Source organism: Varanus komodoensis, unplaced genomic scaffold (assembly GCF_004798865.1).
Source record: "Varanus komodoensis strain SLA01 unplaced genomic scaffold, ASM479886v1 scaffold42, whole genome shotgun sequence".
Lineage (NCBI taxonomy): Eukaryota > Metazoa > Chordata > Lepidosauria > Squamata > Varanidae > Varanus > Varanus komodoensis.
In genome coordinates, this window is record NW_025335972.1 from 7,804,201 (window position 1) to 7,829,791 (window position 25,591).

The window sequence follows — 25,591 nt, forward strand, 5'->3', positions numbered from 1 at the left end:
ATTTACTTCCACATTTCCTTTACTTCTTTTTTCCATGTTCTTTCTTTCCTTTTATTGTTTCAATCTCGAAAGGTCCCTAGTATGGCTGCCCCAAGGGTCTAAAAAGCCCCTAAATAAGAGTCAGAGTTCTCCAGTATTCAAGGTTCAGCAGCACCATTTGCTATCACAAACTGTGAGTGAAGATATTTTCCATTATAGTATTGCAGCATCTCATGTGTTATTGTTCTTATTAAACAGCAAATACCTTCAACAGTATTCCCAGAAACCCCCATGTACGAACCTCTATGGAGCAGAAGTAACATTTGTTGCCACTTTTATACAAGCTTTCAGTGGGAAAAAAATTAAAGCTGTCCTATGTCTTCCCTATGCACAGTGAAATCCAATGTTTATCTGTGTTAATTCTGTGGATGTGTGACACTAACATAACAAGTTAAATTATATTTTAATGTAGCGTATGTGTCAGTAATGTAAGAAGAATGAACTGGGTTTTTTTTTAAATTGTGACTGAGTGCTGTCAGGGCTAGCCTAAATTCAAAAGCAGTCCAAGTGGCTGCTTAGGGTGACAATATTTTCAGGGGCAGCAGTGTGAAGTCCGAGAGGAATGTCCTAGGAGCCCTTGCATTGTTTCAAGGGATGCTGAGGTAAAAACCAGATAGTATTGGCCAGCCCTGAACATTTGTAAAATGTTGGTATTGCTACGGCTGTTATATATTAACCCCCCTACAAAGTCTGTGTGTGTGTGTGTGTGTGTGTGTGTGTGTGTGTATTAGCATGATAGAGGATCATGATTAATAATAAAATAATAGTTAACAATAGCAATAATAATAATGATTGTTCCTTGTTTGGGTATCTGAGTACCATCTAGGTAGCCAGCACAAAGAAACTATAGTTTATGCATCTGATTATGAACTTCTAATCTGGGCAGTTATAATCCTAAAAAAGGAATGGTGAGGCTTGCGAAAGGAGAAACAGTAATATGTTTATCTTTGTTTTGTTCTTCATTGTTTTCTTAATTCTGCAGAATATGTATCGTATGGTTTCACAGTTCCTCATGAACATGTCTGAAGTTAGTGTTAGTTAAAGTAATTTTAATTTGTTACTGTGCCTTTTTCATTGGAAGCTTTTCAAGGGTTTGAAGATACAGTTCATACAGTATATTAGTTCCACATCAAATCTTAGCTTGGTGGGCCTTTTCTAAAGATAAATTATATTAGCAGCTTTAAATGAACAGTCTTTTATGAGAAGGATTCTATACCTAAAAACCTGGGAATCTGTACATCCCCAGGTGATAAGGAAGTGAGTGTTTCCAATAAGGTTTAAATTTCAGTGACAGACTTTGAAAATGTTTTTTGTAGGGGTGGGATGGGCAAGGAGAAGGGCAGGAGTTCATTTTCTTTTATCGCTTTTATTCTCTTTTCTCGTTCTTCAGTTTAAATACCTCCTCCCATCTTTGACACAGATATAGAAAAATAATCTCTAAGCTTTTGTGTCTGGAGGAAACTCTTCTACCTCAATGGCTTGTCTGCAAACCCACCTTTAATCTGCCTGATGGAAGGGAAGGGGCAGGCTCAGGTATTACCTAACACTGCTGTGGACAGATCACTTTTGTCTGTAGTTGCTTCGAGGGTTTGTCGCTAAGGTCATGGAGAGGTGTGGGGAGGCCTGTGTTTTTCTCAAGCAGACTACATATTTATGAGCAGCAAGAGGTCTGAGGGCCTTGTGTCCTGCTTTTAATGTAACTCAGGCTGGCTAGTGTCAGATTTGTGGTGAGGGTGGGAGGAAGAGGAAAACAGCCATCCCCCTCCCTGAGTTTCTTCCCAAGTGAGCGATGGTGGGGAAAGCCTCCACCCTGCAATTTGTGAGTGTAAATCCGAGCGTTCTGACTTAGCTGCCTGCTTAGTTGCTAGAAAGCTGGCAGCCAGGCCTGGAGCTGGCAGTGGGCAATAGGTCTGGTTTTTATGCCATCTCTACATAGTGCCCTTCAGCAGAGCATTTGGCTTGTTACAGGCTCCAGCCACACAAGCACAGTCAAGGTTAGAAGTACTCAGAGGCTACGGTGATACGAGGAGAAAGATCCAGCCACTGTCTTTCTGTGGAGACCAGAGCCTTGATTCGTTTGTAAAATTTATGCTCTTTTATGCAAACCTCTGTTCTTTTCTCTGCTGTATGATATTTGGAAGTTGGGGGTACTAAGCCTTAGTGTAGTTGGATGGGGTGAATTAGAGGAAGCAAGCAAGGAAGTAGAACTCTATTTTTAATAAAGCCACAGCGAGTTCAGCTATTGCTGGCTTTACAACCTTTTCTTTAAATGTGAGGATACTTGAGGATAACAGTTAGAAAAGTGCACCCCAGGATCACATCCCTCCCCCGTAAATTCTTGGCTTTTTAAATGCTCCCATTTTTTTTTTTCAATCCTTCTCTCTTCTCTGATTTTCTTTCTGTTTCCTTTCTCTACCCTTGCTTGTTTAAATCCATTTTCCTATTCTCCCTGCCCCCACCACTTTCCTCATTTCTCCTCTTTCTTCCTTTATATTTTTGTCTCAACATTGTTGACTTTTATTTTTCTGGAAGAGTCAAGTTTTCGGATTCTCTTTTGGTTAAGGATGTGCTATAAGGAGTAATAATCAGGCAACACAAAGAGAAAAGAACTTAAAACAGCCATTCTGCAGAGAAATTTTCACACTATTTTTGTGATGCATTTGAGTTTGGTCACTTTTGATTTATAGTGGTTTGGGCTTTAAGGATTTGGATATAAGAACACCATATGGAACTCTGCTGTACTTTAATCTGCAAGTTGTATTGTTAACAATTGAAGCATTTGGTGAATATTAAAACGAACAAGGGAGAAAATAGGGAGAAGGCACAAAGGTTCATAGTAGGGTTGGCCAAAAGCCCCACTTGGGTAAGAGAAAGATACTTCTTGAAGTCTATAATAGATAATACTGGGAACTTTCAAAGAAATAATATTTGTACTCATTTAAGACTTGGAAATGGAAGTGACCTGAATTGAGAAAAAAGCAAAACAGCTAAATTTCAACTGCATATCCATTGAAGTGAGGGAGTTTTAATTAGAAGGAAATATTTTCCTTGCCTTTTTATACAAATAGTTGAGGGGGGAGAGACTACTGGAAGAGAATGAGATGGAGAGGGAAAGACAGAACAGCTGCTTTTTCTGAGGCCTTGTGGGACTGTCTTTTGGGGTGGGGGGAGGTGGGTGGATACTAGGATATTTATTTATTTATTTAAAATATTTTTATGTCACCTCCTTGCCAAAATCTGCTGGCCAATAAAATTTTCATTGCGGCTGGACTTTGCTTATTCATTAGATATGAACTTGTCGATTTGGCAAATTGTTTTCAGTCTCTTAACTGCACAGAGTCTCTCTCTCTCTCTCTCTCTCTCTCTGCCACCCCCTCCTTGATTCCTTCTCCGCCAACCTCCCCCCTCCACCTCCCTTTCCCTTTGATGCAGCCATTGGCTGCTCCACGATGTGTCTCCTTGCCAAATAGGTGGATCCTTCTCTCTCTCTCTCTCTCTCTCTCTTTTTTTCTGCTGGCATTGGCACAGGCAAATGGTTGGGGACTGAGCATGAAAGGAGAAAGCAAGCGAGCAAGAGAGTTTAAGAGGAAAAAGGGAAAGGAAAAAAAGGGGGAAAACAACAACAAAATCCCCCAAACCCCAGCAGTTGGGTTTTGCCAGCAGCCGATCACAGCTGATTCTAGAGCGGAGTCTGTCCCTCTTCCTCTAGACCTGCGATCACCCCTATTCTCAGGCGGAGGGAGCCACATCTAAGTTGCATCTTTGCATTTTTGCCAACGCTGAAAGAGCTTCTCTCCCCCCACCCCCAACTCCCTATCCTGATTAGTTGCTGCTGTTCTTCTTGGGGTTTTTCCCTCATTTTTCTATTTGTTGTTGTTGTTGTTGTTCTTGTTGTAATTATTCTTTTTTCTTTAAGAGACATCTGGCATTTTTACACCTATTTTATGTGTGTGGCGCAGGCGGGGTAATCTTAATTTATTTCTGTTCTTTCCTGATGTTTCCATTTCTAATAATTAGCTTTCTCTTTTTGCAATTTTGAAACCTTTTTTTTTTTTTTTTGCTGCTCCACTCTTTTTATGATATAAGACTTAAACAATTTGGTTAATGGTTTGCACTGAAGAATGCAGCCAACAATTGCTTTCCACCTAATTTAGGAAGCATCCTGCACTCTTCTGTGCACTTCCTTCTTATATTTTTACTTTCCTTCTTGTTCTCCCTCCTCCCTCTTTCACCTCATAGCCCCAATATCCTCCCCCTCCACACTCTGCAATTCTGAGCCCAGAATTTGTGAATCGGGGGCTTAGCTTCGCCGGGATGAGCCAGAGCAATGGTAATTATTTCCATTTTTGACTTTTTTCCTGGATGCTTTAGCTTTAGGGAAGCCTTTATTTTTTAAAAGTAAGCCAGAAAGTCCCCTAAAACTACCTGATTGTATAGAAATTATCCAGGACATTGTGTGCAGCAAGGGGGAATCATCTCCAATTTTGTCCTTAAACCTAGTGTTGTCAAACAAACTTTATTATTTTTCAAGTTAGCCAAACTTTACTTCCTTTAATTTACATTGATTTTTTATTTTTTAAAAAATCTGTTAAAGTGCTATTATGGAAACAATGATTACCCCCCCCCCCCCCCCAACATTCCTGCTTGGCATCCCTCTTCTTCTGTTGTTTTATCTTGTTGCTGGGTTGATCATATTCCGAATTTGCCTTAATATTTTTCAGTGTGTGATTTGTTTGGCATCATAAAAATTTCAGTGTTAAAGATGATTCTTTCCCCCTCCCCACTTTCTTATTCTAATGTTTTTTCTTTTTCTTTTGTTTTGCACTCTTTTTGCTCTGTTTTCCCCAGGATGAATTCCACCCCTTCATTGAAGCTCTTCTTCCACATGTCCGTGCCTTTTCCTACACATGGTTCAACCTGCAAGCTCGGAAACGAAAGTACTTTAAGAAGCATGAGAAGCGGATGTCAAAGGATGAAGAGCGCGCTGTGAAGGACGAATTACTTGGTGAAAAGCCTGAGATCAAGCAGAAATGGGCATCCCGGCTGCTGGCCAAGCTTCGCAAGGACATCCGCCCGGAGTTTCGCGAGGACTTTGTCCTGACCATCACGGGCAAGAAAGCACCGTGTTGTGTCCTCTCCAACCCAGATCAGAAGGGCAAAATCCGCAGGATTGACTGCCTGAGGCAAGCTGACAAGGTTTGGAGGCTGGACCTAGTTATGGTCATCTTGTTCAAAGGGATCCCTCTTGAAAGTACTGATGGGGAGCGGCTATACAAGTCGCCGCAGTGCTCAAACCCGGGCCTTTGTGTCCAGCCACACCACATTGGAGTCACAATTAAAGAACTGGATCTTTACTTGGCGTATTTTGTTCACACTCCTGGTAGGTCATACAAACACCACCGCTCGCTGTATTTATTCTTTGTGTTTCATGGTAAAGGCGGTTGCTTTTCTCCAAAGTATTTGTTGTCTCTCTATCTCTGAGTTTCTTTTCATCCATAATTAACAAATTGCAAACTTCAGAAATGTACTAGGATGACCCCTTCATGCTCTGTTTGAAAAAAGCCACTGTGGAAAGTGGCCTTTTTTGACTTCCTGTTTCTCCTACCTGTGATGACTGTGACTACCATAGTGAAAAAAAATTCTCTTTTCTGCAAGCTGGGTGATACAAAATAAGAATATTTATGTAAATGTTAGGTTAATCAGATGAGAAGGACCTTGGTTTTTTTTTAGAATTTAGAACTAAGAAACATTTATCTCAAGATGAGGTTTTGTTTTCTTTGCTTGATTTTTTTTCTTTCTCCTAATTCCTTTTGTGGGCTTGATTTTAACGCATTGGTCTCCCTAGGGTTTTCAAACCACAAACATACATACAAGCAGTGCTGGCTATATTTGTGCAGTGTATGGCAGGAATAGAGCAATAAAATTAAATGTTCAATGTCTCCCGTCCCACATAGGAACAAGTTTCTCCAGAAAAAGGGAGTGTAGCAGTGATGGTTTTGAACCCCTTTCTTTTGTTTCCTTAGCCTCTTTTTTCACACCCAACATTACTACCTGAGTGAGTTTTTGCATGTGTGTTTGTGTACACATGCCCTTATTTAATTTTGTTTTGTTTTGATATTTCTTTCAGCTTTCTTTTTATTTAGTTTTCTTTCCAGTTTAAACAGAAAATGCCTGGTTAATTTTTAGCCTTTGCCCAGATACACCTAATTTGCTGCAGACTTTGAAATCCACATGGGCTAGCAGCGGGGGGGATTGTGTGTTTATTTTTTGCTGCACCAAGATGAAATGAAAGGGACCTACCCAAATTTCACTCCTTCCTCCTCCTGTTGTTACTCTTCTATTTCACACTTCTTTTTCTTTTTTCTTTTTCTTTGAAATTACAATAATCAGGCTTTTTTCCTAGTTGCCACTTCCGTCCTTGTTGCACTTTTTCTTTACTAACTGCAAATCTGTTCTGTCTTAGATCCAGTAGTCTTATCTTCTTGTCACCTTGTGTATCCCAGAACAGTTTGTGTTTCTTTAGTTTCAGTCTAATAATATTGTCAGGAGTCTTTTCTCCTTTTTTAGAATGTGCCCACCCAGTGTGTGTACAGCAGCCTCTGGACAATGTCAGGAGGTTCATCTCAGCGCCTGCGGATGGCATTACTGGCACACTCATATCATCTATTCTGCACAGCTCAGGGCACTTCCAGGCTTGGCAAGTAACAAACAGTGTTCCTCTGTTCCTTTTCTACAAGTTATTGTCCTTTCCCCACCTCTTAAAGACAAAACTGGAAGGCCCCCATCACCTTCCCAGCCACTTTCATATATACCAGTTCTTATCACAGAGGCATCCCCTCCCTTCTGCCTGGCACAAAATCTCATCACATGCACAAACATGCAAAATTTGAGCATGGGTGCATAAAAATTTCAGCTTGTGTTCACACTAGCACATACCACACATACGACATGTTCGTATTTATAGACATGTATGTGTAAAACAAGCTATGTCTCTGCTTATTATATACTTATTAGATCTTGACTTTGTCCTTCAGTTCCTAACGGAGCCCATTTTATAAGACAGCATACAAAAGCATGAAAAGGGGCTTAATTTTAAAAAATCTGAATGTTTAGTAATGTTAAGACAGATCTGAAACATGACATCCCAATGACATATCAGCCAACCCCCAAATTGAGCATCTTAACATGCATTACCAGTGGGGTGGGCAAGTAGATCACCTCTGGCCTTTTGTACTGGCTAAGGCAGATTTTCCCTGTTAAAGGCAAGCAAACCAACTAAGCAGTTAAAATGTGTAATTTGATCTCTGAATTGTCCACCGTATTCCTTTTTATGCTTATGTTTCCATGCATGTATACTCACATGTACACAGTGGGACTGTACAGTCGTATCTCTCCCCCACTTTCCCCAGGGTGAGCTTCAGGGAGACAATCCAGACTTAAAGCTACTTTTTGGGATAGGGTTATCTTAACCTGTGTAGGATTCATTCTCTTTCATAATGCTGCAGGATCAGGAGGTGATGAACTTCTTTTGAACGGGATTTAACAGCAGATTTGTTGACATAGCAGAGAAATAAAAGAGCCTTTCACAGAGAATTTGCGGGGAGGTGGTTATATGGCATAGAATCTTATCCTGAGTGTGGAATAACAGGCCACTCTCATTTTATTTCATTTAACATGTGCATCCTATTCAAGAAATGCCAGTTTATAAGTAAGGAATCTTTTTAATTTCTGTGTCAAAACATCAAAAACAATGTCAAGAAATTGGTAGTATTTTGGAGGTGAAATATGTACTGAGCATGAGCCTTCTCTTGCAGGCCAAAATTTTGTATTATAGATCACTTAGTTGCAATTCGCTTCCTATAGAGTTTTAACAGAAACATCTTAGATTAATCAATTCTGGAATTAGAGGGTGGGTGGGAAGGAAAGCTTCTGCTAAAAATGACTGCATGGCTAGAGGAAGATGCTTCTTCTATGTTTTGCTGTCTATCCAAGTTTGAAAGTCCGTCCTGTACTTGGGCCTAAATAAAGCCCAGAGGAAATAAATCCTGAATGGCACTTGCTCTGTTGAACCTGGCTTTCTTTTTCTGCAGACTCCTGTGATAGCCCTTAGGAAATGACAGCAATGGATATTCTAGCCCATAAAAAAATAAAATTATAGCTGAATTTAAGGGCAGAACTATACGCAAAGAGGAAAACAGTATTGCTAATTCTGGGATTTCACCCATTTATTCTCTAAAATATGCATAATTTGCATTTCTGTTTCAAAAAATGCTATCTAGGAGGTTCAAAAAGCAAATGTGGGAGCAGTGAAGGGTGTGGTCATAGAAAAAGACCTGTGTGGTGATTACCTTACCTTTCCCTTGCTGGCTGATTTTCCCCAGCCCTCCTCCCCCACTTCTTTTCATCATCTCTTTCTTATAATCAGACTGCAAACCCAGAAGTAATTCCAGCTGGTGTGTGGATGGGGTGGGAGGAAACAAACTGGGGACACAGTCAGGGGAAAATCAATGGGCGCAGAATAGTTTAAGCATCCCACCCTCCCTCCCGATTTTCTTCTGTGAATGAGCAACACTCATCTCAGCTAACATGGATTTGGGAGTGTGTGTTTGTCAAGACGACATGAGGCTGAACTCTAAAAGATAGCAGTATTTTACTGGCTACAGTTATAAATACTAAAAAATAACAGTTTCTGCCTTACTGGGCTCCCAATCTAAGTGGCAGTTTCAGTGGTACTGAGAAATGCAGTGAGAATTTTTTGAAAATAAGAGTAATAATGTACATAACAGCCTGATAGAAAAGCTGTCATAACTTCATCGTAAGTCTTGGCATGGATCAGCTATAAAAGATGCACATTTCTAGCTTTTGTATGGTTTGGAAAAAAGACCTTATGCAAATCTAAGTAGATCAAGTGGCAGTGAGGGATAAGAGTGATCTACTGGGAAAAGTACTGGGGGAAGCATTAGCCTCTCCCACCCCCAGTGCTGTGGTCTTACTTTATTTAGGGCCCTCCTATGGCTGCTATTCAGCTTTATAGAATCCATGGGATGTCCTGATCAGAGGTCTCCCATATGACATCTAGTTTCGCCATTAGGCTGTGTGCAGATGATTATTCCTGCTGAGTGAGTGCTCCCTTATTGTTACTTGTTCCTGCATTGGTGGCTTGATAACTGTGGAGACTGAACGGAGTAGTGGAACCGTGTGTGTGTGCAGGGGGTGTTCCTGTGTGGGTGGAAAGACTATTCACTCAGTTTCTTGATTCTAAGATAATTTTGTTTCTGGGGGAAATTGCACTGCTTTTTCTCTTTTAAGCTGCCTGGAAATGCATATGCTCTCCCTCCATATACTAAAATAACCCTATAAAAACCCCTTTAAAACTTTTCCAAAAGTATAACTTAGCACAGATGTGATTCTATTGATATGCACAGCAATTGCCCTAATAAGTTCTCTCTCCTGTTGCATTGCTGCCACCAAGGCTTCCAGAAACCTTGGATTGTCTTTTCTAGGGTGCCACAAAAATGCTGCAAAATCAGTCCGACCAGAAACATGTAGTCCTGCGAATGACAAATCTATAACTCTAAGGAAAGTTACCATCAGTACATAGCCTTAAAGTCTGGGTAGTCATACAGCAAATGACATGGACTCTGGATTGGTGGTACTTAAAAACCATAATTTAATGGTGATACATGTTGTATATGTGTTTCTTTTGTCCCCCCCTCCCATTATTAGGGTTCATGCTTTTCAAGCTGCTAACGGTCTGTGTTGTATTACCATGTTAGGGGCATTCCTTATTGTCTAGTCACTGAATTCTATGATTATAAAACAGTAAAGGGATCCTCCATTAGTAGTGGCATGTTTTGCAAACAGGCAGAGACCCTGTCTGGATCCCAAGCCTGCCAACCCTCTCTGTTAACATCAGCCATGTAATTCATTGTTCCTGCCATATCGATGCTTTCACTCATGCTCTGTTCTTTTCTTGTCTTATGATAAATGGCTGTCCATGAAAATGACAGGATTTTCTCAGGAGGATAGAAGTCTCAATTTCTTTCATGTCACATGGATACTGATTCTTGTGTGAAAAGGCAAAGCTAACCACCTTCTAGTATCTGGTGTGAAAAGTGAACAACAGAAAAAGTCCCTGTCCTTTGCTTTTTGTCTTTTTTCCAATTGGTTCTGTTCTTTATTAATTATTTTTAGATTCATTTCTTGCTTTTCTGTCATACCATGGACCCAAGGTACATTCCAGTATGGATACTATAAATTCAGTAAATACATCTAGATAACCTGTCATATTTCAAGAAGGATTTACGCGTGTCTTTCAGTGCTGAAATTCTGTTTAAGCTTATTGTTCATAATCTGTTACAATATGAAAGTTTACCTTTCTAGCTAATCTATCAGAGGCTATATAATGCAGACTACACTGTACCAGCTGCCTTGTGTCCACTCTGAGTAGTTTACTCTTAAGAAAGGCCTCAGTTTCAAAGGGGATACTAGTTCTGCAAACTTTGAAAGAAGTCAATAGTGTACTGTTCACTTCACATGTAATGTATTTGGGGGAACCAGACAGTGAAGCTCTGCATGCAGTATATAGTCAGGCTGCTGTTCTTCTGTCCTTTTAAAAAGATTGAAAGCTGTGTTCTACTTTTAAAGATCGAGTCCTTAATAAGAAGGGGAGCACTTGCCCAAGAGAGAGAGCACCAGTTGAAGCTTGATTACTCAAAGCTAGTCACTGAGCGCTTGTTAAGATTCACAAACTGGCATAAAGCATGTGTATTACTCCAGTGAGTGCCTGTGACACTTTGTGCACACATTCAATTAGTAAGCCCCCCCCCCCCAGCTGAAGGAAGAATAACATCATCCTACAGTATGTTGCAGCTTGAGTACTGGGAAGTAAAATGCCCCTAAAAGAGAAACTTCCTTGAGGAAAGGCATATGGATCTTCTGCAAAAAAAAATTAGTAAGGACTTCATGTTTGTTTTGTTCTAAGTTATTCCTCTAAAAAAAACCCCCTGTATTTTCTTCTTTTAGCTAAGATTGTTCCTGGCCCTGTTTAAGAAAAAAGAAGAAGAAAACAGCCACCCTAATAAGGATTGCAGGACATTTTAAATGGCATGGCACAAGGTGGGCAGTGGAACTATGAAATGTAATTAAATCATACCAGACCCCTACATTTGGCCCAGGTGCTGTTCTGTACAGTGCCATATAATTACTGTGTACTTTCATGTCAGACGGGGAGAGTAGAGCTTCCAAAGGTGTAATAGACAGCCCAGTTTACTCTCCTGTTGTTTAAGAGAACTTATTCCCACTCACGTTTGATGAGCTCGGAAACTTTCTGCCTTAGCACAAGAAGCAGGCATTATGTGGTTTGCACCGAAATGTACAAATATAAATTCCTTAACAGCAATGGGAGTGCCTTTTTCCCTACATTCTGGCCCCGAGCTAGCATTTATAGCATAAAAGCTGTAAAAATATAAATGGGGATCAGGGGAGCCACCTGGCTGAATTTCAGGCAAATTCTGGTCTAGCCAATTTCACTGTGGAAGGGAGGGAGGGAGGGAGGGAGGGAGGAAGGACAGAAGAAAATGTTCTCGAATGGGAGGATATTGGTAAGAGATAGATGTGTTATGCTGGTTTTTTTTTCTTTTTTAAGGGACACATGTGCAGACATATGGAAAGGCATTCATTGTTATGTTTTAATATTTAGAACTTCCAAAAATATACTGATCACATGATGTATAACATATCATGGGTGCTGTCCAATAGGCACCTGTAGGAGTCATGCAATAATTTAGAAATTGTTTGCAGCCGTGTATCTTGCTCTGACAGGAATTGATTTTGTCTAGCCAGATATTATACTGAAGTTGCAAAACTGATTCACCCAGAGACCATTATGAAATGGAAGGGCTAATGATAGCACTACAATATGAACACCACCTCTCTGAAAAAAACAGGATTATGCACAGACCAAGAAGTGATGAAGGATTCTTGGACTGGGTACTGGAGGGAAATGGGGTTACTGAGCCAGAGGAAGAATACGACTGTAGATTTAGGTTTGCTGAATAGAATAGTGCCTATTCTAGCTGAGGTGACATTAAGACAAACTTGTGTTTTGCTTTGTTTATCAGCATCACTTGAGAAAAAACAGATTAGAGTGCTGGGGTTCATAATTTTGAGCCATTATGCTGGCATTTTTCCAGTCCTATAAAGTAGCCTGGTGACCATGGATCTCCCTGCCCCCTTTTGAAACCATTGGACAATGCGTTAGAATTAGTGCAAGAGAATTAATGCTTCTACTTTTCTTATATCTTCTAAAATTTCTGCCCATGATAAATTAATTGCCAGCTCTTAGGGTGCTACAAGTTGCTTTCCATTTCTACAGCAGGCAGAGCAAGAAATATCAGCCAGATTCAAGTAGGCAACTTTCCTTTCTCTCATGCTCTGGGCACATTTTTCTCTGCCTCACCTACTCTCTCAGGTGCCAGTTCCTGGATATGCTGCAGCTGGTATGCCTCCTCCCAGGAATCTTGCTCAGCACCAAGTTGAGGCTTGCCAACTTCCATCCTGTTAGCTGTGACTGGCATCAGGTGCAAGATGTCACCACTGATTATCTGTATGCTCTGCAGGGGTGCTAAGGAGATCAGGAACTCTCCTGATTGTTCATGTATTTTGCCCCTCTTGCACTGAAGGTTGTTTTTCTTTCCTGTAGTTGGTGTGTAAACATTTTGCAAGAGTGGGAGAAGAAGTAATAGCTCTTCTGATTGACCAAAGCCGGTGCACTAAAATGGTGCATGGAAGACCCAAAATATACTATGGGTAGAATACTTAAATTCACAGGGGAAGCAAAAATCATAAGGTTGAAATGTGATTGTAAATATGTCTTTCTACATGGCCATCCAATTCAGATGCCTTTAAAATGAAAGTTTGTCTTTTCATGGATTTATACCAAAAGCAGGAGAGAAGCTTAAAAGTGATGTGACACCTGTGTAATGAGTCTTCCCCTGGAATAAGCTTATCAGACTGTTTCTTCGGTCTGTTGGGGGTGAGGAAGCAGTGCTTCTCCAGATGTTGTTGGACTCCAGCTTCCATCAGCCTCAGCCACCATAGCCAGTGGTTTACAAGTTCTCTGCCCCATTCGGTAGTAAAGAACTGTAGCTCCCTTTCCCACAAATAATATTTTCTTCTGCCAGATAATGTGCATATCTTAATAGCTTGCTTAGCCTGTGTCTCCTTCGTGTATTTTAGACTCCCCGAGATTTCAGTAAGCTGGGACATTTGGGGGAAGAGACATAGCCTGTGTCTTAAAGGCAGGTTATATCATGTCATGCAAGTAATTTGTATATCTGATGTGTCAGGGAGTGTGCAGTGCATGCCACAGTAGGCTGCTGAGTCTCTCCCATATTTCCATTGAATTTTTTCCAGTTGGGATTTGCTGCAGCAAACGGGGTCAGATCTGAGGAGGGATGGGGGCAGGGAAGGTCCATCACATCTTCTGTGAAAACTCCTAGAGCAGCTGCTGCCCAGTGTTTTTTCCCTTGTTTCCCCATCTAGGTGTGTAGTTTGAAAGCTCCTTTCACTGGACTCAGCAGTGTCAACACAACACCACAAAAACCTTGAATTTGTTCTTGTTTGCTTTCATTTTCCAAGGCAGAGGGAGGTTGCCCAACTCTGGCAGAGCCAGAGTAGCAAGAGGAAATGATGGGGCCTCCCAGTTAGGGACACAGCTTTCTTTTTCCTCATAAGGTAGGATTGTGCCCCATTGCTGGATCAGGGGGATGTGGGGTCAGGGAGTTGCTGCCTCTTCCCTGCCTGCTTCCTCCCAGCTTCACCAGCCTCATCCAGGGTCAGCACCAGAATGACATAAAAACATCCATATGGGCTGTGTCTCATGGCCTTTTCCTTTCAGTGGTCTGGCAGGCAGGTCAAAGGGAAGAGGACAATGGCTTCAGGAAAGGCAGCAGCTTTTGCTGTCATTGTGGGCCATGCAGTTTGTAGGTATGTTGCTCCCCCTCCCCCCTCCGGTATCCTCTTAGAATACTTCTGCCTGAGATTCTGGGATTTGGAACTAGCAAGGACTGTGTGTGAGTGTGTGAGGATCGTCTTAAAGAAGCTAAGCTAACAATAAGATCCTGTAAAAGAAGCTAATTAATTAGTCATGTTATTCTTCTGTTTCTCTTACAGCCGCAAATGTTATTCTCATTTACTTAACCTTATCCTAAAGTACCAGAATAGTCAACAGTTTAATTCTCCTGGAGAATCTGGAATCTTAGAGTGTACAGTCAGGCATGTTTGTTTGAAACCCATGTCAATTGAGGGCAGGCCATGGTAGTGGGTTCTAACTTGAGATAGATGCTTAAGATTTAAAATAATAATGCATTGGATTCTTATCAAAATTAACCCCTAGCTCTAATGCTTACCTTCTGTCTCATAATGTTGGTAATAATTTTTGTACCAATCCAGGGTATTCAAGATAATGTGAAAAATGCATGTTTGAACCTCTGATTATTGTGTTGTAGCTGTAAGTGTGGACAACGCAACAATACTGACAGATTATGTATACAAAACATTGTGGTCCAAACTGCTGAGGCATGTTGGGCAACTATGGCGTGACAACATTTTCATTGGGGAAATAGGGGGTGGTTTGCGGGGTGAGACACACAGCTGGTTGGAGATGCTACAGTGTAATTGATGTTTACTTTGCTAAACTGAAAACAATCCTGGTTTATTATCATTTGCAATAATAGCCCTTAATTGCTGCTGACTGGGGTTGTCACCTATTCAGGGTTGGGGACATGGCTTTTCAGTTGAAACAGCCTCTTGGAAATTCCACAGACTTGGGCTGTGAAATGCATTGGCTACAGTGACACAAACATCTTTCAGTCCCATGATTTCAAGCGAAGAGTCTGCGGACCAAAGTATAGCAGATACTTTTTATTTGTCCACCTGATTCAAATATCAACTGGTGGTGGGGTCACACTTTAACAATAGAAAGCAAGTGTCAAAATAAGGCATTGATCCCTCCCCACTCCTGTGACTTACACCCCCTCACATTGTTCCAGTTACTTTTCCCATTCCTGGCTTACTTCTGGATACTGAAGACAAGAAGGGAGAAGAATGCCTGGAGCAAATTGAGGGAGGAGGGAAGATGTAGGAAAGGAGAGGGCTCAATGACCCTTACCTTCCCTGCCCAGTGTTTTTTACTGTTGAAGTTATCTGTACCTACTTCCCTGCTTTAAATGTGCATGGGGCATATCCATGATGGCTTTGTCATTTCTGGTTGGCCCTAATGAGCCATCTCATTCCATAAGACTTTAGTGTAAGTTGTGAGTTTTGGTGCCTTAAAAATGAGGGAGGGATTCATAGATCAGTGGTAGCACACGGATTTTGGGCACATCAATTGCCAAGTTCCGTTCCAGGTACTTCTAGTTAAAAATGGTTTTCAGATAGCAGGATTACAGAACAGCTGGGTGGCTTTCCCTATGCCTTTGTTGACAAGGGATGACTGACTGAACCCATCCAGAAGGAACCAGGTTGGGAAAGGCTGCCACTACTAGTAAGACTAGACAACTCTTGAGGAAATGCTATCTTGTTTTGTACTGCAAAGATGCAGGATTCAGGGAAGCCTCTCAGGCTTTTGAATGTAAATGCAATTGAGTTGAAAACTGGGGTGTACATATTTGATTCTTGTAAAATGTTTCTGTGTCTTAATAATTTCTCAGAAAAGCGTTCATGTGCAAAATAAAATGGTGCTTATTTATTTATTAGATTTATAACTCACCCTTTTCTTTTTAAAGAAGTCAAAGTGGACTACATCATTCTTCTCCTCCTGTTTTTATCACCACAGGTTAAGAACAACCCTTATCAACAACCATGTGTGATAGGTTGGGCTGAGTTTGTGACTGGCCCAAAGTCATCCAGGTGGTTCCATGGCTGAGCAGGGATTAGAACTCAGGTCGCCTGAGTCCTGGTTCCCTGCTCCTAACAACTGCGCCACACCGCAGTTTGCTTAGAGTTGAAGAAAGAGCCTAGACCCTAGAACTTTGTCTTTCAACAATTAGAAAATATGTTTAGGATCTATAATATGAAACATTACTGAAACTCAAAATTGTTTGGGAGAGCAGATCAAAACTTGGGTTTGAGTCCTTTGTAGCAAAGATAGTGATACTTAGGGCTTTTATAATACACAATGCATTTATTGTCATTCCCTAATTATGGTTGTTTACATCTCCTATAGAATTTATTTTTTTTGAGCAGGGAAAGTGTTACATTTAATTGTGAAAGTGGAAGAAAGTGTGATTGCCTCTTGTGTTTTTGCATAGTACCACAGTGCCATCCAGAGGTCATGTAACAGAAAAGCAGGAAAGGAAACTGCCATGCACAGGCAGATCTGTTTTGTCTAGATACCAGTCAATTAACAGTGTTGCAAAGAAAGCTCATTAAGTACTTCTGATCCCACCCCGACAACTAGCATGTAGTTGATAAAAGTGTGTAAATTTTCTGCTGTAGCATGCCATAGATCTTTAAAAGTGAGTTCCCAATTACTTCTCAAATGGGAGTAAGTCTTGTACTAGTCACCCTTTTCAGTGCTGTTGAAGTGAAAGCATGCTGTCGAGCAACAGTTTGGCAGTTTGGACTCTGCATTAAACTTAAAATAGACTTATGTGAAATTTAGTAAAAGAAAAATGTGAAATTTCTTATTCCCCTACCTCCACACTGAGGTTGATTGAATTGGAACACAGTCTTAGGATAGATAGGATGAGAAAGAAGTGCCATTTTGAATCCCCCCCTCCGCTCTGGCATCAGACATCTTGAATGGAACAAACAGCACTTTGAAAAGCCAGTGCCACCATTTTGTATTTCCTGTGGAAAAGCAACTGCCATGGAATTATCACTTCAACGAGCTCACCTTTGGCATCCAAATCTCAAAAAGAATTCCAAAATACACGAATCCTCTCTCCACTTCCTACCCCTTTTAAACATTGGCACTATTACAGGGGAAAAATAAGTTTTGACTTGGCTTCTCACTTTTAGACAGCTGTTTTGCATAGAGCTTGGAAAAAAATTGCAATCCTCTTATGCTTGTGTTAAAATAATGTCATTTTAAAAAGCCTTGTTCTACACTCAGCTCATTCTGTAGAAAAGGGGGATTTCCTAGGACTGAAACCACTGCTCTCTATTATGGTGGTAATGATAATAGCATAGCTAATTATTATTTGATGTGGTGATTTTGTGAAGAATGTCTCATAGATGCATCAGAGCTGTACCTTCAATTTATAAAGTGTAATGAAAATCTGGTCTTCATGTTAGTGAAGAAGAGGAACACTTTTTAGTGCTAGGAGGTAATATATTGTGGCAGTTTTGAACAGGAAGGAAGGCAGTTGGATCAACTGATTAGACCAAGAACCTGGGAGATTTAGACTTTTCCCTTTAGAAAAGGACCATGTTGCAGAGCAGGAGATCTGGGGGAGGGCGCTTCCAGATGAAGCTTTTATGGTGATTTCATCCCACCTCATTCACTCAAGCTTATGGTGAGGGTGGGTGTGGGTGTGGCTAGGCAATGTTGTCACCTTCTATCCTATATAATGGTGTACAAGGTGACCCTTGCAACTGGAAATAGGGGGAAGTTGCCTTATATGCAAGGTGAAAAAATGTCACCATACAGTGGGACCCCCATATCCACAGGGGGTAGGTTCTAAGTCCCCCAGTGGATGTCTGAAACTGCAGATAGTAGTGGACACTACTTGTACAGTTGGTCCTCCACACTTGCAGGGGTTAGGGGTACAGAAACCCTGCAAAAGGGGAAAAACCCACAAATATCTCTAGCAAAAAATTGCAGATATCTCTAAGGATTCTTTTCGGGGAAGCCACACTCTTTATCTCAGCACTAGTCAATCTCACTCATGTGTTTTGTCTCTCAATGGGTGCAAAAACTCTAGAGATACTCTTTTTTTTTCTAGAGATATTTTAGTTTTTTCCCTAGAGATATACTCATGTATATAGGCATATAAGAGGACCCTTGAAATCTGAAATGGTGAAGCAAAACCTGTGGGTCTTCTTATATGCCCGATATACGACATACACCAGAAAAACAGCCCAAAATATTGACCTTGTCTTAGAAGTGCCTTATACGCCAGTATATATGGTAACTCTCCCATGTTTTTCTACCAGTATTCTCATCTTTTTCCTTTCCATTAAGAAGAAAAGATGGAACTGACACACCAGTGCTTGCTGATTGCTTGTGCTACGAGCCCTCCATCTGACAGCATCCAGAGGTGCTTCATTGCATTACCTATTTAATGAGTAATGCACTTCTCTTCTTCCTATGTACTTCTTTGTTATGAGGGAGCTTTTCATTCCCACTGGAGGAGAAAGAAAACCTGAAGATTACAAAAATGGTTTGATAGTTTGTAGAAACAAGGTTTTGGAAGCTTTGTTCTAAGAAAACATTGTATTGAAGGCACTCAGGGCTTGCTAACATTTTTAGGCTCCCCTAGAAATGTAACAGAAGTGTATCCAAGGTCGAATATTCTGAAGGTCCAGTCCTGTGCTGTGCTTATATTTTGTTAACATGGAATTGCCTCTGTGGCTACTTGTTAATAGAACATAGGATCAGCACAGGATCGAATGCAGTGCACTAATCAAAAATGGTATAACTGCAAGAGAAATAGGAGTTTGAAAGGTCCCATCTACTGCCAGAAACTACAGTATAGTACTGAAATTGTGGGAGAAGTAGGAGGCCACGCTGCCCTTTCAATTCTTTTTTAGTGGGAATGCCCCCCCCCCACCGAAAATGCTTATGCAAAACTACAAGTGCACTTCCAGATGATGTGTTTATGGTGCCATTTCTCTGCTTCATTCACAGTGGCAGTACAGATGTTGTCATCTTCAAGTCAAAACTCTCCTGTCTTTTTCCATCACCTCTTCTGTCTTTTCTTTTATCACAGAAAACCTGTTAAGGGGAAAAAGTTGGAATAACTATGCAATGCCTTCTAATTAGTAATGTTAAGAGGCTTTCTTCTGGAAATACCCCTGGTTTTTTTACATAAAGTTTGTGTGGTTATTCCCAATTGTGCAACTTTGTGCATTGAAAATTAGTATCCAAAAAAAGGTGGTGGTAGGGAGACAAATCTCAACTTTTGAAGGAGAGGACATGGAGGGCAACCTCAGATTGTACATCAGCGTATCACTTCACTGTACCCAAGGTCAAAGGCAAAGAAGGGTGATAATAGGGCAAGCAGTTTTTGCAGCTTGGGAGTCTCTCCAACTGGTATGAGTTACAACGTGGCATGATTTGTAAATGCCTAAATCAGTATTTCTTGGAAATCACAATATTTTTTATCTTTTCTTTTTTTAAGTTGGAAGATTCTTCTTGAAAAATACTGGGATATTGAGGCAGAAATAGAGAAAGAGAGTGAGTTGGCCAGGGCATCATGTGCTGCATGAGTGAAATAGAAACTGCAGTAATGTGGCAATACTTTAGTGTAGAGTGTGTCCTGGTGCGTGATGCACTAGACCAGTGATGGTGAACCTTTTTGAGACCAAGTGCCCAAACTGCAACCCAGAACCCACTTATTTATCACAAAGTGCCAACACTGCAATAAAACCTGAATACTGAGGTTTTAGTTTAGAAAAAAACAACTCATACATTAACATCTTTTGTCTTAAAAGAAAAACACAATAACAGAGAGGAGCCATGTTCACCTGCAGTGCCCCCAAGTTGTGGGACCCTGGACTTGTTTGTGCCCAGGCATTCCCTCCCTCCTTGCCCCCAAACCAGCCACTGGGAATGCCGCAGGAGCTTCAGTGGCACTTGAAAGTTTACTGGAGGGGCGGAATGTGCAGGTGGGAGACCCAGTCTAAAGGTGAGTAGAGGCTATTGCTGATCCCTTCCACACTTCCATTGGGATCTTCCTCAAGGCGCCCCCACGGCGCTGCCAAGCCTTGGTGAGTGGGGTCAGGTGGGGATGGGGTTCCCTGTCACATGCCCACTCCTCGCTTTGCACCAGTTCCAGCCTCTGCTTTTCCTCATTTTGGCCTCCCTCTCCAGGAAGCGCCATATCGATCCTGGGTGCCCTCTCTCTCCTCCTCCTCGCTCCAGCTACTGCTGCTGCTGCTCTGCTGCCTCAACCCCATTGCTCGCTCCCTTCACCCAGCTTCCCCCGTGATCACCGGCATGGGAGCCTGGCCCAGGAGCAGGCGTGTGGGCAGGTGGGCGTGCAGCTGCCTGACTGTGCCTGCGGCTACTGAGTTGGCAGGGTCCTGCCACTGTGCTAGGAGGGTGGCTTGGGCAGCCACTCACATGCTGCGGGCCAGGAGGAGGAGGAGACAGGAGGAGGGTGCTGCCGCCAGCGCTCGGCATGCCCGTTCGCTGTTCGCCCGCTCCCTTCCTGTTGTGCCTGCCTCTGGCCACCTTTTCGGTGCTGCCTCTTGCAGCGAGTCGAGTCGTGGCTAATGTGTGACATCCTCGCCTTGCGCTGTTACTCTTTCCAAATATGTGCATGGCTGCTGGGGCAATGGTGGGGTGACTTAGCTCATGTGTCAACAGAGAGGACTCTGTGTGCCCTCTGTGGCACGCGTGCCATAGGTTCGCCATCACAGCACTAGACGCATAATGAGTGATGGAAGGAAGAGGGACAAAGTCACTGTTACATGCAGACTTTCCCTAGTATCTCTTTCTAAATGGATAAAAAGTGCCTTCTGAAGTAGTGAACAGTTTGGAGAAACTGTGGTCTTTTGTTAGTTCTTCCAGACACATATTTGGAATTTATGAGGACAGTTTGGGAGTAGGGAAATGGTGGGTGGATAGGTGTTAGGAACTACCAGAGATGTCTGCTATCTATCCCTGTAGCTCCTCTGAAAAAGGCTTTTCCTATTTACAAAAGACCCTCTGGGAAGTACAGTGGGTGCCATCTTTAATGCCAAATACATACCGAGGTGATTAGAAGCATGCACTGAGCATGAACCAGGAGCTCCCAGGTAATTGTTTGCTGTAAATCCTAGAATTTTAGGGATGCATATCTCTTGTTCTTGTTTTCACACATTACATGCTTATTGCAGCAAATATTTTTCTATCTGGGTTAATGTGGAAAATAAGAATGCTTTATTTTGTAATGAATTTATTACATTTCCGTACCTCATATTAGCCAAAGACTGGTACATTTTGCTTCACAGAAGGATCTGTCTGATGGCTATATTTCTCTCTCTGTCAAACAGGCTGGTGACATGGAAAGGGGACTTGTATAATCTGAAATTACCTCCTCTGCAGACACATTGATGAAACAAAATGAACTCTATCCTGCTTTCTATGTGTAGGAAAATGTGGTCTGGGTTAAATGTGAGAAAATGAAGAATGAATTATTCCGTTTGGGGTTTAGACCTGGTGTCTTTGCAATTCTTCCATCTCTGTGATGGTTTAGTTCAGAGATGCATTTGCATGTGCATATATGCTTGTATGGGTGCATATGTGTGTGAGCACATGCACACATACACATGCTTGTGAGATAGGGAAGGGATTAACTTGTTAGCAAGGGAAACCCTTCCTTATCGCTCTAGACCACACTGATCAGAGATAACTAAACGGTTTCTTTTGCTAACACTTGGTGGGTTGCATACAGCCTGTGGGTTGCATTTTTTGCAACTCTGGTTGAGTTCATTCAAGCACATGCATATCTTGTTGCTCATCAGAATAAGCAGTGGATTCTTCTCTGCTCCATAAAATAGCCAGTAGTTCCATAACAAACCTTATTATCTTTCATCCACCCATCTAGGTAAGGGGGTATTTTCCTTCTCCTCCTCCTCTAGCATTATGGTTGTCATAGCTTCAGTTTTCAGATCTGGTGTTATTTTAGGTAAAAGTACAATGATATAAACACGACTAAATCTGAGGGACCCCTTGCCAAATAATACTGAAAAATTTTCATTTAAAATGTAAAATCCCTTAAAGCCATTATAGTACTTCGGATTTGCAGAAGAGAGCTATTGGTAGCTTTGAGAATAATAGATCCTTTCAAAACCAAGGTTAGCTATTGTTTCTTAATGAATTTATGTTGTTTTAACTCAGCCTGAAGCTTTGTGTTTTTATGCTGGAAATAAAAAATACATTCCCTGTGTTTGAAATGTTAGTCCCAGTATTTACTCCCTGTTAGGTATATGTAGCACTGCCTGCATTAACAGCGCTGTGGTTCTGTCTGTTAACCAGAGTGATAGGGAAGGGATTAATGCCATAGACAAAATGAGACTCACGTCTGTGCTCAAGCTATGTCCTTCCTGTTCCTTCCCTCTTCCCACCTCACCTGGAGAGGCCAAAGGTCACATAACTATTTGCCCTCTTCTCCCCGCCCCACCGCCCATGACCAGAGAAGCATGCGTTTCACTCTCGTTCTCTTTAAGCGAACCAGCTAACAATGAAGAAATAAATCCTGCATGAATGTACCAACATTCCTCCTGGACAGCTATTTGAGTGGGATGGTGTAAATTGGTGTCCTGCAGCAGCAGGGGGTTGGGGCCGATGGCCTTCATGGCCCCTTCTAACTCTTCTATGATTCATACACGTCACTTATAGATTGTTTGTAAGTAAATAAACCTTTTTAAGCCTTTGTTAAAAAGCCTCTCAGTGCAAGCAACAGCCTCTGAACTATGCAACGGGATCCCAACACTCCCTAGAGATTAAAAATCTCTAAATCTTAATACTTACCTTAAAGTCACTATTTAAAAAAAATATTTTCAGAAACTTTTTTCCAATAGCCCTAGAAGGCACCATGCAAATGCACATAATATCTAAAGGTAATGTAATGGACAAGGGCTGTCTGTGTGGGGAAAGGCAAAATATTTGCATACCCATGTTAATCAAGAAAATTGGGAAAATTTCTGTATGTTTCTGTGTTAGAGAAAAGGACCACACAGGGTTTTATTATGAAATGAAAGCAAAAGTTGTGCAAAATTGTGTCTATTGGATACGAGTTTTTTTCTTTGATAAAAAAGGTCTTTATGTGCATTTTTACACTGGAGAGATGCAACACATCACCCAGCCTATACACTCAGCATTTTTACAGCAACCCCCATCTCCACCCAAAAGTTCACAAAATGGTTGCAAATGATGACAGTGGAAAAACTGTGTTCCTGTATTAGACAAGCTATATAAATAAGAATGGCAAAGGATGCATAGTATAGAAAACATGCAATTTGCCACGTAGAAAAAAATGATGCATCCAAATGCTCTGAAAATGCATTAACTTGGCAACAGAAGAAGAATCATGTTGAATGGAAATATCTGCATTGTGTTCAAATGATTGGTACCTAAAAACAGCGCACTCACTGTGTTAAAACTGATTTCTGGAAAGGAAAACCAGGCTCCAAAGCCCATATAAAAGCATGTTCAATGTAGTTTTGGATAGTAAGATGATGTAGCTGCATTTTTATCCTGTACTTTCTTCAAGGAATACAGGACTGCACACATTGCAACAAGCCTGTGAACTAAGTTGGGCTGAGAGATGATGTCTGCCCAGTATTGCCTGTATAATACAGGTTTATAAATATGACCCCTCTTTTTTCTTCAGACCTTTTTATTTCTAATCCTAAATATTCTGATAATATATTCTAGTCAGTGCTGTACTGAGTGAAAAATGAACAATTTTTACAGGTAAAACTGAGGTAATTGCCTACAAAAGCAACTCCTGCCCCTCTTTTGCAAATTATAGCTGTGAGGGATGCTAATCTGGATTGGAATAAAAGCAGGGAGCAAAATATCTTCTTTCATGTTATATACCATATTGAGGGGCTCTATAGATCCTTTTACTTTAAAAAATATTCACTGTTGCTGCTAGCAGAGCTTGTCTGTGTCGCATCCCATCAAGAAAGATATCCTTTGGTAGGTAGCCTGCTGGAAATATAAACCGGCTGTGTGATGGCTGTAAAAAAGACAACTTACATTTCTATTCATAATTAGAATATAAAACTGTCAATATCATATTTTACTTATATAGATCTTTCCTGCAATTTAGAATTCTGTGTACAGTTCTGGTCATTACACCTAAAAAAATGTTGGAGAGTTGGAAAAAGTACAAAAAAAGAGTAACTAAAATGATGAAGGGGCTGGAGCAAAGTCCTTTTTGTTGAAAGGTTACAACAACTGGGATATTTTCAGCTTAGGAAAAGGCAAGTAAGGGGTAAAATAATACAAATGTACAAAATCATGCATGTTGTGGTGAAAGTGGATAAGGATTCTCTCTCTCTCTTTTTTCCTCTCTCTAATTATATTAGAACTCAGGGTCATCCATGAAGCTCATTGGTGGGAGATTCAGGACAGATTAACGTAGCTAAAACATAACACAGGATGTACTGTGGTCCACCAATCTGGACAGCTTTAAACATGGATGAAACCAATTCATGGAGGAGAAGACTACCAGTGGCTATTTATCCTGATGGCAAGATGCTACCCCTGTGATCAGAGTCAGCATGCCTGCATATGTTGTGCTCAAGTTGTGCTCAAGTTCTGCTTGTGGGATCCTGTGGGCAGCTGGCCAGCCACCGTGTGCACAGAATGCTGGCCAGGACAGCTCTTTGGTCTGATCCAGCATGGCGCTGCTTCTGATCGTAAATAAAAAGGTCTTCACCAGCTGGCTGCTACTCTCTCTTCAAACCAAAACTATAGTTGCCTAAGATGCAGTCTCAGTAGATAAATACCCATTTGCAATGATACCATTTGTTATTAGTGATTGGTATATCATTTAATTTAATAATAATATATGATTTTAACATCTGGAATGAGCCACTTGTAAATTATTTTTATATTGGAGAGTTTATTTTAAATAAAATGTACATCCTATTAATGTAGGTTTACAGTCAACTTTATATGCAGAAAATGCAAAAACAGCAGCAGCAGCAACCCCCCCCACACACAATGACCCACCCCCTCTTGTGAAAAGTAATGGTAGTATTATTGTTGTATTAAAGTTGCTTTGACAAAGTTCCAATTTCCTTTCTATCCACTGAAGCATTCATTAACATATCCTTATTTCCTTTAGAAAATGACAACTTTGCTAAACTGATGCAAATTTTAGGTACATCCAAGACAGTTGAAAGGGTGGATACATTCAGGTAGCTAAAGATAAAGGAGATAAATAGAGATTTTTGTTGCTGCTGTTTCTAATGAACTCTAGTAAATAATTAATACACAGAATATAATTCTGTAAATGCACAAGAAGGAAGCACAGTCTGGGGGGCACATTAAGTAATGTGTTACTTAATGTAGATTTTGTTTTAACCTTTTAATTTATAGAATACTTTTTGAAGAAACTTGGAAACTTGTCTTCCAAATCATGGCTTAGAGATCTGAGAAGCAGGATGCAGATAGAAGGGCCCGGTGATGATGATAGATTAAAACGTGAACTTGTTGGGTTTTTGCTGCTTTGTAGGCTGGGCACAAGCTATTTAAATAATTGTGCAGGGTAACCCTAATATTATTGAAGAGAAGGAAAAGTTGCTTTGACTTGAAAGTTAAATGAATACAGTGCATAGTCTAAAGGAGCTGCAAGTTGTCCTTTTTGGTTGTTTCTTCATA

General features: G+C 41.0%; 1 protein-coding gene across 12 annotated transcripts in view; it reads left to right on the forward strand.

Annotated features, from left to right (window-relative positions):
- Positions 1-25,591, forward strand: part of NFIX (nuclear factor I X) — a 266,099-nt gene that overhangs the window by 105,868 nt on the left and 134,640 nt on the right. For 10 of the 12 annotated variants that reach the window (XM_044443404.1, XM_044443405.1, XM_044443402.1 and 7 more), the window contains one exon: positions 4,888-5,419. In XM_044443404.1, the coding sequence (XP_044299339.1) occupies positions 4,888-5,419 (532 nt within the window). Of the gene's footprint in view, positions 1-3,547; positions 4,370-4,887; positions 5,420-6,606; positions 9,795-25,591 lie in introns of those variants that run through there. The other 2 variants (XM_044443414.1, XM_044443407.1) reach the window with 2 other exon arrangements.